Below are 11,842 nucleotides of genomic sequence, written 5' to 3'. Positions count from 1 at the left end.
TATACTAAAGGGACTGTTAGAATAACTAATTAAGTTAAACGTAGGACTACCTAAGGTCGTCCTACCTACCTATATACTTAATAGATAATAAGTGTATATAGGTTACTCTATATGCTCTATTATGCTCTGTAAAGCAGAGTAGTAGAGTAGGGCAGAGCAGATGGCGTGTTATATAGAGTGCTCTATTCCGCTAAGGTGCGGGGAACTATAGAGTAGGCTATATAACCCTATCCGAGGCAGGATCGTAACAATATCTTAGTAAAGACGACTATAGAACGGCTTTAAGCTAGATAGCGACCCTTATTAAGTCGCTTAACTTTATTTAATACTAATCTTAAGCTACTAGTTTAGAGATTAGGTAATAATATAATAATAATAATAGATATATTAGCTTATATAGAAATCTAGATTATATAACGAATTCTTTTCTTTATTTAGACGTAAAGAAATTTAAACTAATATAACCGCGATAATATTTCTAACTTAGAGTACTAACGTTTACGCCCCCTCTACTATAACCCTTCTCTTACTCGGTATAACGACTATACCTTAATATAGATATACTTCTAGTAGATTAAAGATTATATCGTTATAGTATTAGCTAATACTCTACTTAGGTTCTATTAAATTTCCGAATATCGTATAGGGCTTAACGTCTAACGGCGTTATAAGGTTAGGTAGTAGTCCTAAAACGATATTATTACGTTTTAAATCGCGGCTTCCCTTTATATCGTATCTTCTAATATAAGTTTAAAGATACGTTTCGTAAGTAAAATTTCCCTCTTATATACCTAATACGTCTCTTTACGAAACTTTAATTTTTTAATAATATCGATCTTCGATATTTAAGCTAAGTAGTAAGCGCTATTATATAACTTTTAGTGCTTAAGCGGAAATAGGGATACTTAATTCCTAGAATAGTAGTTACTATCCTAGAGCTAAAATAGATAACCTAGATAATATAGTCGTTAAATTATATAGATATATATATTTATAGGCGCTAGAGAGTAACCGCGATTTAAGGTCGCGAATTATATTAATTAAGATTCTCTTTTATATCTTAACTACGTAGGTCTATTTACTTACGTCCTCTTTATTAACCTTAAAAGGGAGGCACTATTTAACTTATACGTTTCTATAATATAGTCGAGCCTCGAAATCGCCTAGGTAGTTTCTTAGGTAAAGATCGTAATAGTAATATAAAGGCTTACTATAGCCTATATAACGGTCGTTCCCGAAGAATTAGAGCTAATTAAAGTAGAAATGCTCTATTATTAGTATCTTAGTATATACTTTCGTATTATAGCTAACTATTCTTAGGAAGAATAACTAGTTATAGAGTTAGACTTATAAAGCGGAGTATTAAGCGAAGTAAAGTAGGTAGTATATAAAGTAGTATATACTAAAGGGACTATTAGAATAACTAATTAAGTTAAACGTAGGACTACCTAAGGTCGTCCTACCTACTTATATACTTAATAGATAATAAGTGTATATATATTACTCTATATACTCTATTATACTCTATAGAGTAGAGTAGTAGAGTAAAGTAGAGTAGATAGCGTAGTTATATAAAGTGCTCTATTCTACTAAGGTACGGGGAATAATAGAGTAGGCTATACGACCCTATTATTAGTAGGATCGTAATACTATCTCCCTTCCGTACTAGCGTCGTCCTAACGCTAACGTATATAACCGACTATTATCGCTAAACTCTTTCTTAGTAAGTAATAGCCTCTTTCCGCTATACCTAAAGATAATAGTACTAAACGTCGTAAAAGACCCGCCGACTATATCGAAGAAAGAGGAACTATTATAGTAAAGCTATACGCTACGTATACGAAGTATAACCGCGCTTACTAGGTCTACTGATCTTTCGAGGTACTTAGCAGACACATATGGATTCGTAGAGGTCTATAGTTCACTGCCTTTAATCGTCCATTAGAAACTCCGACTACAGACGCGTGGCAACTGACCATGCAAACAAGCTTGCATGAATTTATCACTAACCCGCATCAGATGATAGAAATGTATATAGTTACCGCCCTTAGTCTACTGTCCACTAACAAGCTTGCACCTAGCTGCCTACTTAGGTAACAAGCCGATCTTCTCAAACGATCATAGACTCTCTCAGCGCCCAAATTGATAGTCGAGCCATCGTTCCATTCTCCTCCTTGTTCTTCGGCAAATCATGCCCGCCACTGTGCCCATAGACCTTTCTTCGATCGCTCCTACAGAACCTCGCGAGCTGTAGAGAAGCAAGCATCCGCGGATCCCGGGCGCCGTATATGTGTACAGTGGGTATTTGAATCAGATGCTCAGGAACCATCTGGTCACAATCGAGGCCAGAGATAGTAGTAGAGACCAGTAGCTGGCCAACCGATGATACGACACAACTGTTCCGATCGAACGTGACTTTCTCGTCCGTGTTGTCGTTTTTCCATCTTGCGGTACCTTTCTCGAGGAAAGCGGACCAGGATGCTTGACGCGTAAGAGCTTGCGCCGACTGCTCGTCGAGGATTTTCGCTTCTTCAGACACATTATAGCCTTGCTGTTCGAGAAAGGATAAGGGCAATCCCCCACAAATGAAGATGGCAAATTTGAACAGCGCTTCAGGCCAGGAGCTTTTGTGCAAAGCTTGATCGGCGTGGACGCGCTGGACACGAAGCAGTAGCGACCCTACCAATGCACACCCCTGAGAAAACCCGATCACGCCGTCGTAAGGCCCTTGCCTCTCAATAAGGTCCAAGAGCCACGCATGGGATGCGCCGAGAGATCGTGTAGTCGAGGAGGTGTAGAAGGAGAAGAATGGACCGGGATAGAAGTGGTCGACAGGAGGCGCGGGTTCGGATCGGAAAGGGGCATTCACGAAGTCGAAAGTCACATCCAGCCCTGTGTCTGAGTCTTGGATACAGTGGCGTAGTCTGGCTGATCTTCACTTAGCGATCTGGCTCACGTACGGGCGGTATAGAGTATGGTTCACCTGTTTGTGCTTCCAAGATGGCGGCACTTGTACCCTTGCCATGTAGGCACAATACCTTGACTCGCCGTACCTGATCACGGCCAGAATTATCAGCCATCGTCACGAAGCCTGCGCAGTACAGTTTCGCTGGTCGATAGGGTTGATATGAGGACCAAACTTCGCATCCGAGTGATTATGCTTTGTAGCTCGTCGAAGCCCGCTCGTAAAGTTTCCTCCAGTGCCTTGATTCCAAGATCGCCACACCGTGTCACACTGCTTGATTTCGCAAAAGCTGTACTAATCGGCGTGTGTCAAACTGCGTGATCGGATGAGGTGTTTCGGAGGTCCGACTCGGGCACAATGGCACGCTGCATTTCTTTCTGAGCGTCGTAGAACAGCTGGAGTGAGTTGCTCCATCCCGAGCTGAATCAACACATCATGTCTCGGCCACACAACGCGTGTTGCATCACTCTGGTTACAGACTGTTGCCGTAGATATCTTGTCCAAGGCTGTCAAGATGCGCTGCAATAGTATTCATCCTCAACCAGTGCGTGTTCATCACATGATCACTCTACAATGCATAAGTTGACTCAATCTCCAATGCAGCGGGTAATATAGGAAGTCCGACACATATGATTACACAACGGAAGGTAGGCACAAGTTCGATTTGGCAAGTGCTATGGAGATAAAACGAGACCGGTCAAAGTGATGAGTGCTTGCCAACTACGTTGATATGCCTTTCATCCATCGTTTAGTTAAGATCTAGTCCAGGCTTTTGATGCAACTCACTCATGCGGGCTTGTCCTTAGTTTGAGTGGATTGGAGAATACGCTTGATTTTGTCGTTCGTGTCGTCCACATCGATCAGGAGAATGTAGTCCAGGATCTTTCCACCAGCGGCAGTGTCCATCTCGGCGTGGGCAAACATGACAACACGATGCTTTTCTGGGTCTTCGGCAGTCTCCAAAACGTCGACGTGGAAATTTTTGAAGATGTCTTTGGTATCCAGGAAATGTTGACGTGCCTCGGCGTTGTCGCTCCCTTGGGCATCGGGTGTGCGTGGGGGCCAGAACTGATGACGGCAGTCTTCAGTACGACAACCGAAGATGAGATCCTCGTCCCAGGCGTTAAAACCGTCAATCAACTTGTAGGCAGTGGATAGGAGCTTGGATCGAGCCATCGTGTGAAGAGGGTATGAGGCTTGTGTTAAAGACTGGTGACAATTGGGTCCTCAAGGAAAATGTAATGCACACTCCAGGACCTTGGGATCGATGAGTGATGGTCCTTTATACGCATCTCGTCAAGCGACGCGCTGTTCGGATGACCGGGCCTCCGAATTCGGACACCGTGGGCTTGTCGTCGACCATATTTTTGTTACAGCTGCCAGTGCATCCTGTCTGTTGAGATTCTGTATCGGAGATGGAGGTGACCGCTTGGTGCCGGGGTCCATGTCTCCGCATACAATAATGAGCTTGGCCATGATTGGTCACATCGGGCGCTTCGCTAATAAACAACCCCTCGGACCGACCCACATAATTGTCTGATCAAAAGCGGACTAGAGCCTAGGCGCATCAGACTTGGTCTGTGATTCCAATGCAGCGGACGAAGATCAATCAAGTCGGTGACAATCAGTCCTGAATCCTACGACGCGCTAGTCGTTCTCACCTTACACAGTTGTCCCTGTCGCATCAGGGCCTTCCTCTCTGAATCTTGCTACACCACAACAAACTTTGCAGTTACGACCTACTTTTGATAGCGCTGGATCTGGAATATGGATAATACTACCACTAATCCAATGTTAGTACAGCCTGACTGTAGGCCTGCTCTTGATCGCTCTTTTGGTCCTGGTTTCTCCGGCCATTGTCGAGGTGGTTTTGATTTCACACTGCTATTCGAACAGTCCATTCTATCAGCTGGGCCGTCCATCCTGTTCCTTCTACTGGTGCCACTTCGTTTGTACCATCTCCAAATATCGAATGTCAGAGTCGTCCGAAAGCGACGACCCGACGTGGTCAAGACGGTGAGTAGATAGAGTGGTCTGCGGAACTCTTATGCTGACATGAGGCGAAGGTCCTTACAACTGTCCTAGTCATACTACATGCTACCCTCCTTGGTCTATGGGCGAGACAGTTGGATTCAGCCACTCAACTGTCCTTGCCCGCTACTACTTTGGCCTTTTTGGATGCCGTTGTGATATCGTACGTTTCTTATCTGGAACACACCAGAGCTGTTCGACCTTCGACACTGCTGTGTCTATATCTACTTGCCACATTGGTCTTCGACATACCACAAAGTCGTACACTTTTTCTTCGTCATGATCTTGATGCTATCGCCAGTGTTTTCACCGCTACGATAGTAACAAAAGCAACACTGCTCGTAGCGGAAAGTTGGCCAAAGCGCAGAATCCTTATTGCTCCGTACAGAAACTACTGTCCCGAAGCGATCAATGGTGTTTTGAGTCGCACGTTTCTCTGGTGGCTGAATCCGCTCTTCTTGAAAGGAATCAAAGGGCTCATAAATCTTCCCGACCTTTTTGACTTGGACTCAGAGCTGTCGTCTGAGAAGCTAGGGAGCCGTTTACAGGAAGCCTGGGATAAAAGAGGTAAGTTCGAGCGCTACAAAATTTTGTGTAGTTCGGGGCTGACTGAACTACATGTTTGTAGCGAAATCTGCTTCCCTTGTTTACACATGTGCAAAGGAGTTCCGCTGGGAGCTGCTGCTTGTCGTTCCCCCTCGCATGGCCTTGATCGGATTTAACTTCGCACAGCCGTTCCTGATCAGTAGACTGATCAAATTCTTGACGCAATCAGAGTCGGAAGAAACGTATAACACGAGTCTGGGCTTGATCGCAGCTGCTGCCATCATCTACCTAGGGATCGCGGTAAGTATGGCTCGACATTGCGGAATATCTTTAGCTCACTTATTACAGATATGCACTGTTCGTAATATGCATCAACTTTATCGGGTCATGACAATGCTGAGAGGCGCACTTACTCGCTTGATATCGAACAAGACGCTAGTTGTGCAGGACGGCGTTTTTGATGACTCTGCGGCCTTGACTTTGATGAGCACCGACATTGATCGCATTGCCGTGAGTCTACAAAACATGAATGAGGTCTGGGCAAGAACTTTAGAGGTTGCCATAGGTATCTGGCTGCTGGCTGAACAGTTAGGCTGGATTGCTGTCCTACCTATCGTTCTCATCGTTGGTAGGTTGTCAAAGTGACTATGCTATCCAAGTTCCAGAGAGGCTAACTCGTGTTTTCAGGCTGCGCCCTGCTCAATACACGCTTGGCAAAATTTGTCAGTGGCAAGCAGAAAATCTGGAACGGTGCCGTGCAGAAACGAATCGGAGCCACTGCTTCTATGCTAAGCTCCATCAAGACTATCAAGATGATGGGACTGTCCGGAGCTATGTCTGGTCTGATCCAGAACCTCCGTATCGACGAGATACACTCCGCCAGTGGCTTCCGATGGCTGATAGTCTTCACCAACATGATTGGTACCGACCGTTCTCTCGCTATTTCAGGGATCCCGCTCACACTTCCCAGCATTTACACCGCCCATTTGGTCACCAGTTCTGATCTTTGTCGCATTTTCTGCGCAGTCAACTAACCAGCTTACCACCAATAAAGCCTTTACTTCTCTGTCGATCCTTACTCTGACTACGCAACCTGCCTCAATGCTCCTCACCGCAATCACAGACACGGCAGCTTGTCTGGGTTGTTTCAAGAGAATCGAGAAGTTCCTGCTCACTTCATCCCGCGATGATGTTCGCCGGTCAGGAACAAGACACACGTCCGAGGAAACTGAGAGGAGTAAGACCTCCGATGATCCAGCCAGAGATGGGTTCTCTGGCACTGCAGGCATCTTGCTTGGAGATGTTCGACCTATCGTCGCTCATGGGGAACCACCAGCGCACTCAGTGTCCACTGTAGCAGACGACTCTTGTTCTTTCGAGCTGACAGTGCGAGATTGTACGGTCAGACCATCCACAGACTGCAAAGTGTCCGTCTCTGGCGTCAATATTGGTCTTGCTCGGGGTCAGATAGTCGTAATCGCCGGCCCCGTTGGATGCGGCAAGACTACCCTTCTGAAAGCCATCCTCGGTGAGATACGTCCTGAACAGGGTTCAATCTCGGTCAGAAGCAGATTAGCTGGATACTGTGCGCAGGAGCCCTGGATCCCAAACACGTCATTGCGCCAGATCATCACAGGGCTGGCCATCAACCAAGCTGTCAACGAAAGTTGGTACGCAAAGGTAATTAGTGCATGCGCGCTCACTCGAGACTTCGAGCTACTCTCTGACGGTGATTCTACCGTTGCTGGAAGCGGTGGCATAACGCTGAGTGGAGGTCAAAAGCAGCGTATAGTAAGTCGATGCCACACAACCTTCAATGACCAAGTGTCAAAGTGATTGATCTTTCGCAGGCTCTTGCCAGAGCGGTCTACAGTCGCAACAGTATTCTCGTTCTTGATGATGTGTTCAGCGCGCTCGACACCAGCACTGAGTCGACCATTATTACAAGGCTTTTCGGAAAGGCAGGTCTACTTCGCGGCACGAACACCACCGCAGTCATCGCCACTCATTCTCGTATGTATGACTGTTCAGTACCTTATGGCTTTCTGCTGACATTCGCTAGCAATGCCTCTTACTGTAGCGGATCAAATCATCGTTCTACGCAAAGACGGGTCGGTCGAGAGACAAGGCAACCTAGAGACACTCCGCGGAATCCATGGAGTCTCGAATGACGACGTACTAAATCTGCTCTCGGCTGAAAGGACAGAACAGGCGGGTCCACCACAGACTACTTCGAAGGCTGTGCGTGGCCCTTCTGCTAATGATATCAGTGACTTAACCCGCAGAACTGGTGACATTGCAGTGTACATGTATTACTTCAGATCAGCGGGATACTGGGCCCTGGCGATCTTCATCCTCTTCTCGGCCGTCTTTGTGTTCACTTCGTACTTCCCTCGTACGTCAAGCGCTTGAAGCGATCTCGCCGCATTTCCAGAGCCTATATGTGCTAACGTTCGATGGTATATCAGAGGTCTGGCTCGCCTGGTGGTCAGAGGACGACCATCCTAACTTTGCGCGTTACATCAGTGTCTACATAATCCTGGCCTTACTCGCCTGGACTTTCCGCATGGTCACTTTGGCGTACGATCTTGTCATCCAGATTGAACATGAATCAATACTGACTTGCGCTGTAGATGGATGCTTGTCTACATTTCTCCCAAATCATCGAAGACACTACACACGACAATGCTCAAGACCACACTCAAGTCTGTCCACCCTACAACTGTGCGTCGAGCCTGATCACTAACCACGTGCAGTGCACCCATCTCGTTCTTCTCGAACACAGACGCAGGGACTATCATCAACAGGTATAAGGGCTAGAGCTGGATCTGTACCTATTACTGGAGACTCGCTGACCGGGCATGTAGGTTTAGCCAAGATATAGGTCTAGTTGACCGCGTCTTGCCGCTATCGCTGGGAAGAGTACTTATCCGTGAGTGTCGCTTGCTTGACCATGGTGAAAAACTTGCTGATAAGCTATATCGCAGAGCTATGTATGACGGTAGCCCAACTTGCTCTTATCTGCATGGGATCATCATACATGGCAGCAACGATACCCTTTGTTCTACTTTCGGTATATGTGCTACAAAAAATTTACCTACTTACTTCCAGGCAGATGAGATTCCTTGATCTCGAGGGACGAAGCGCAGTCTACACCAACTTCATGGAGACACTTTCTGGCACCATCACCATTCGGGCACTTGGTTGGGAATCCACCGTGGCTGATCTAAACATCGATCGTCTTGATCGTTCTCAAAAGCCATACTATCACCTCTTTTGCATCCAGAGATGGTTGAATCTGGTACTAGATCTGATCGTGGCGGCCATGGCAGTCATCGTCGTTACCCTAGCGGTGCGACTGCCCAGCCAATCCAGCGCGGCAGCCATAAGTCTTGCCCTCAACAATATTCTTGGCTTCAGTCAGTCGTTGCGAGTGGTGGTAGATGCCTGGACTCAATTAGAGACTTCCCTTGGAGGTATCGCACGATTGAAGAGTTTCGAAGCGACGGTTTTGCCTGAGCATCAACCACACGAAAGCTTCGACCCAGGCCCAGCTTGGCCAGCACAAGGCGCTATTAGCTTTAAAGAGGTGGTTGCTTCTTACAAGTGAGTCTCATACGCCCTCCAATGTTGCGCGTATGGACGTCTGACACACATGCAGCGATTCGAGTCAGGTTCTCAAGGGTGTCAGTATTGACGTCAAAGCTGGTCAGAAGTTAGGCATTTGCGGTCGAACTGGAAGGTCAGTAACATAAGCATGATAATCCAAGTTGATACTGATTTTTCTTGTAGTGGAAAGAGCTCGCTACTCCTTACGCTGCTACGTCTTCTCGAGATACAAAGCGGCACGATCTCCATTGATGATGTCGATATTCAGAGCGTTCCTCGCAATCTCCTGCGTGAGCGGGTCGTAACAATTTGCCAGGATCCTTTCATCCTCAACGAAAGCGTTCGGAGAAACATAGATCTCATGTCGACGATGTCCGATGATCAGATCATCTCCGCTTTCGAGAAAGTCCAGCTGTGGGAATTGATCTCCTCGAGAGGTGGGTTAGATGCACACATGAAGGAGCAACCATTGAGCCAAGGCCAGCAACAGCTGTTCGCTTTGGCGAGGGCGATCCTGTCAGAAGGTCGAATCCTTGTTCTCGATGAAGCTACCAGCAATGTTGATGCGGCGAGTGACGAGCTCATGCAGCGTATCATCCGCGAAGAGTTCTCTGGGAGGACAATCATAACAATCGCTCATCGAATCGACACGATCAAAGATGCAGATCTGGTAGTAGTGCTGGACGCAGGCCTTGTGATTGAGACTGGAGATCCCAAAGAATTGCTCAAGGAGGGTTCTGGCTCCCAATTCCGAAAACTCTACATCAGCGGCGGTGGCGAATCTCGTTGAGTGTCCGGCGCTACGCAGATACTCGCGACGAAGGCTTGCCAACTCGCTCACACTGTCCAGGAATCAAGACATAGTAGAAACAATACAAACAGCCACAGCCGTCGGCGAGCTAGCTAGAAGAGCATCTCACATCGACCCTTGTATCTCAGCTTGAGCTATGCTCAATGCGCATCACATGCATGTCTCCCAGAGTCAACTCAGTGCACATCCTACCGATTGCAATGACTGACTGCGATATCGCAGTGACTGTGACCCTTAAGGCGTCCAAGTGACGGACAACTAATATCGTACCAGTACTGCCTCCGAACCATGCCTGTTAGCCGCGTAACAGCCACGATGAAATTTGAGACCTTCTCGGAGACCTTCATATCGGACATCTCGCCGGACATCTCCTCGGACATCAGCTGTGGGCAATCAAACCTGAGTTGAAGGTCTCGGTCCGGTTGGGATATATTTGCTCTGACGGGAGAGTCTCTAGCCTTGTACACTTATCATGGATTGGTCTCTGATCATCGTGATACTTATCTTGGCAGCAGCCCTCATTCTTCCACCAATCCTCGGCCAAATGGTTTCCGACACAATCAGTATCTCGAGGCCCTGGATAGTGGGCCTGATCTGTTTGGCAGTGTCAAATTGGAAAGTACTTCCCTTGGTCTGGCATGTAAGCGAGTTTGGTCCAACGACAATGGAGCTCATGCCCCTGCTGACAAGTATAGATCCGAATCTTCAGCAAGATGATCATGCATGGGTCATTCGCTAATGCCCATAAGACCCAACACTCGATCTTCAGCACCTTTACCACAAGTTCCCGCTCGCCAATGTGGGAGTGTGACTTCATGGGTCATAAATCCAATGCATCATACTATTCCGATCTCGACATTGCCCGCTCCGACATGATTCTGCGACTATTGAGCAGTGGCATGGCACGCTTATCCAAGGGACATGCGCCGCGCGCTCCTGGAGCACCGGAGCTCAAAGGAAAGGTGTTCCCAGTATTATGCGCGTCGACAACAAACTACCAACGAGAAATCGCACCCTATCAGCTATATCAAATGGAGACGAGTATCCTATCATGGGATCGAAAGTGGATGTACATTAGAACAGAATTCATTGCGGAGAAAAAGGGGAAGCTAGAGGTTTGCGCGACGGCCCTTATGAAAGTGGTCTTCAAGGCTGGACGAATCACCGTCAGCCCCGAAGTCTTGTTTGAGGCCAGCGGACTGTTGCCAATTGACGAAGAGGTACGCGCAACGGCGGAGGTCAAACGAGTACAAGGTCTTGAGCGTATCCAACAGTGTGGAATAGCGAACGAGCTCACTTGAACGATTGAAGCTTGCGGAGGATTTGGTTCCAAGTAGCAACAGATACGAGCTTTAGTCTCCGACCAGGAGGGCTCAAAGAAGTCCAAAGCAATAAATTGCCAAAATCCAGGGCTCCACTCTTGCTCGTGTAAAACAACGAATCTTCAATCCTTTGAAGGCCGTGCAGAAAGTTGGGAAGAATTCTGCCGATGTGCTCGCGATCCCAACTCGAAGGCACGATGAAGCAACAACTCTTGGCTGTATTGCTTCAAATTGCATGTGCCTTGCTTGTCTTGTAAAGCGACACGCTAGTAGCAGCAGAAATCCTTCAAACCCCACTCGGCCAATTAGCTTGTGGAGGTTTACCCGCGCTCAACATGAATCCTACAAGAATCGGACCGCATAGGCGGTGGGGCACGAACTCCTGCTACGCGCAGATCATATTATGCAGTTACATATAGTAGAGCTGTTCTTGTACATTGGCCAAGAATAAAGTCTCGAATAAAGTCTTGTATAGATGATCCGGTGATCCAGACGCTCTACACGAAGCTTTGGCTAGCCCAATGTCTTCATATTCGAACATATTGAGGGTGTAGCTTG

General features: G+C 47.1%; 4 protein-coding genes across 4 annotated transcripts; 2 read left to right on the top strand and 2 right to left on the bottom strand.

Annotated features, from left to right (window-relative positions):
- Positions 1 to 1,906: 1,906 nt before the first annotated feature.
- AUEXF2481DRAFT_45311 (uncharacterized protein) lies at positions 1,907 to 3,292 on the bottom strand. Its single transcript, XM_013483251.1, has 3 exons — positions 2,984 to 3,292; positions 2,203 to 2,928; positions 1,907 to 2,179 (listed from the first exon to the last, which is right to left on the bottom strand). The coding sequence occupies exons 1-3, from the start codon at positions 3,078 to 3,080 to the stop codon at positions 2,016 to 2,018; spliced, it is 987 nt and encodes a 328-aa protein (XP_013338705.1). The 5' UTR covers positions 3,081 to 3,292; the 3' UTR covers positions 1,907 to 2,015.
- A 350-nt stretch (positions 3,293 to 3,642) lies between these two features.
- AUEXF2481DRAFT_84132 (uncharacterized protein) lies at positions 3,643 to 4,141 on the bottom strand (the record flags this gene model as incomplete). The annotated part of the gene is made up of 2 exons (XM_013483256.1): positions 3,643 to 3,699; positions 3,752 to 4,141. One exon carries the CDS (start codon positions 4,139 to 4,141, stop codon positions 3,752 to 3,754), a length of 390 nt encoding a protein of 129 aa, XP_013338710.1. The 3' UTR covers positions 3,643 to 3,699.
- Positions 4,142 to 4,756: 615 nt separating this feature from the next.
- On the top strand, positions 4,757 to 9,941 carry AUEXF2481DRAFT_9633 (uncharacterized protein; the record flags this gene model as incomplete). Its single annotated transcript, XM_013483244.1, has 16 exons — positions 4,757 to 4,981; positions 5,032 to 5,563; positions 5,625 to 5,842; positions 5,891 to 6,170; positions 6,230 to 6,463; positions 6,513 to 7,333; positions 7,393 to 7,555; positions 7,605 to 7,937; positions 8,011 to 8,122; positions 8,176 to 8,247; positions 8,299 to 8,349; positions 8,410 to 8,474; positions 8,530 to 8,603; positions 8,658 to 9,148; positions 9,204 to 9,284; positions 9,335 to 9,941. 16 exons carry the CDS (start codon positions 4,757 to 4,759, stop codon positions 9,939 to 9,941), a joined length of 4,359 nt encoding a protein of 1,452 aa, XP_013338698.1.
- Positions 9,942 to 10,093: 152 nt separating this feature from the next.
- AUEXF2481DRAFT_579268 (uncharacterized protein) lies at positions 10,094 to 11,299 on the top strand. The gene is made up of 4 exons (XM_013483260.1): positions 10,094 to 10,118; positions 10,185 to 10,473; positions 10,547 to 10,602; positions 10,658 to 11,299. Coding segments are annotated over exons 2-4 (663 nt in total). The 5' UTR covers positions 10,094 to 10,118; positions 10,185 to 10,472; the 3' UTR covers positions 11,264 to 11,299.
- Positions 11,300 to 11,842: the final 543 nt, after the last annotated feature.

The sequence above is a fragment of the Aureobasidium subglaciale genome (genome assembly GCF_000721755.1).
Source record: "Aureobasidium subglaciale EXF-2481 unplaced genomic scaffold scaffold_48, whole genome shotgun sequence".
Classification (NCBI taxonomy): Eukaryota; Fungi; Ascomycota; class Dothideomycetes; order Dothideales; family Saccotheciaceae; genus Aureobasidium; species Aureobasidium subglaciale.
The sequence above is the reverse complement of the archived record's forward strand: the minus strand, read 5'-3'. Positions and strand labels throughout refer to the sequence as shown.

Coding starts and splice junctions, on each gene's coding strand:
- AUEXF2481DRAFT_45311 (XM_013483251.1), bottom strand. CDS start 3,080: ATGGCTGATAATTCTGGCCGTGATCAGGTACGGCGAGTCAAGGTATTG. Junction 2,929..2,983: donor CATCTTGGAAGCACAAACAG/GTGAACCATACT, acceptor AGTGAAGATCAG/CCAGACTACGCCACTGTATC.
- AUEXF2481DRAFT_579268 (XM_013483260.1), top strand. Junction 10,603..10,657: donor TACTTCCCTTGGTCTGGCAT/GTAAGCGAGTTT, acceptor TGACAAGTATAG/ATCCGAATCTTCAGCAAGAT.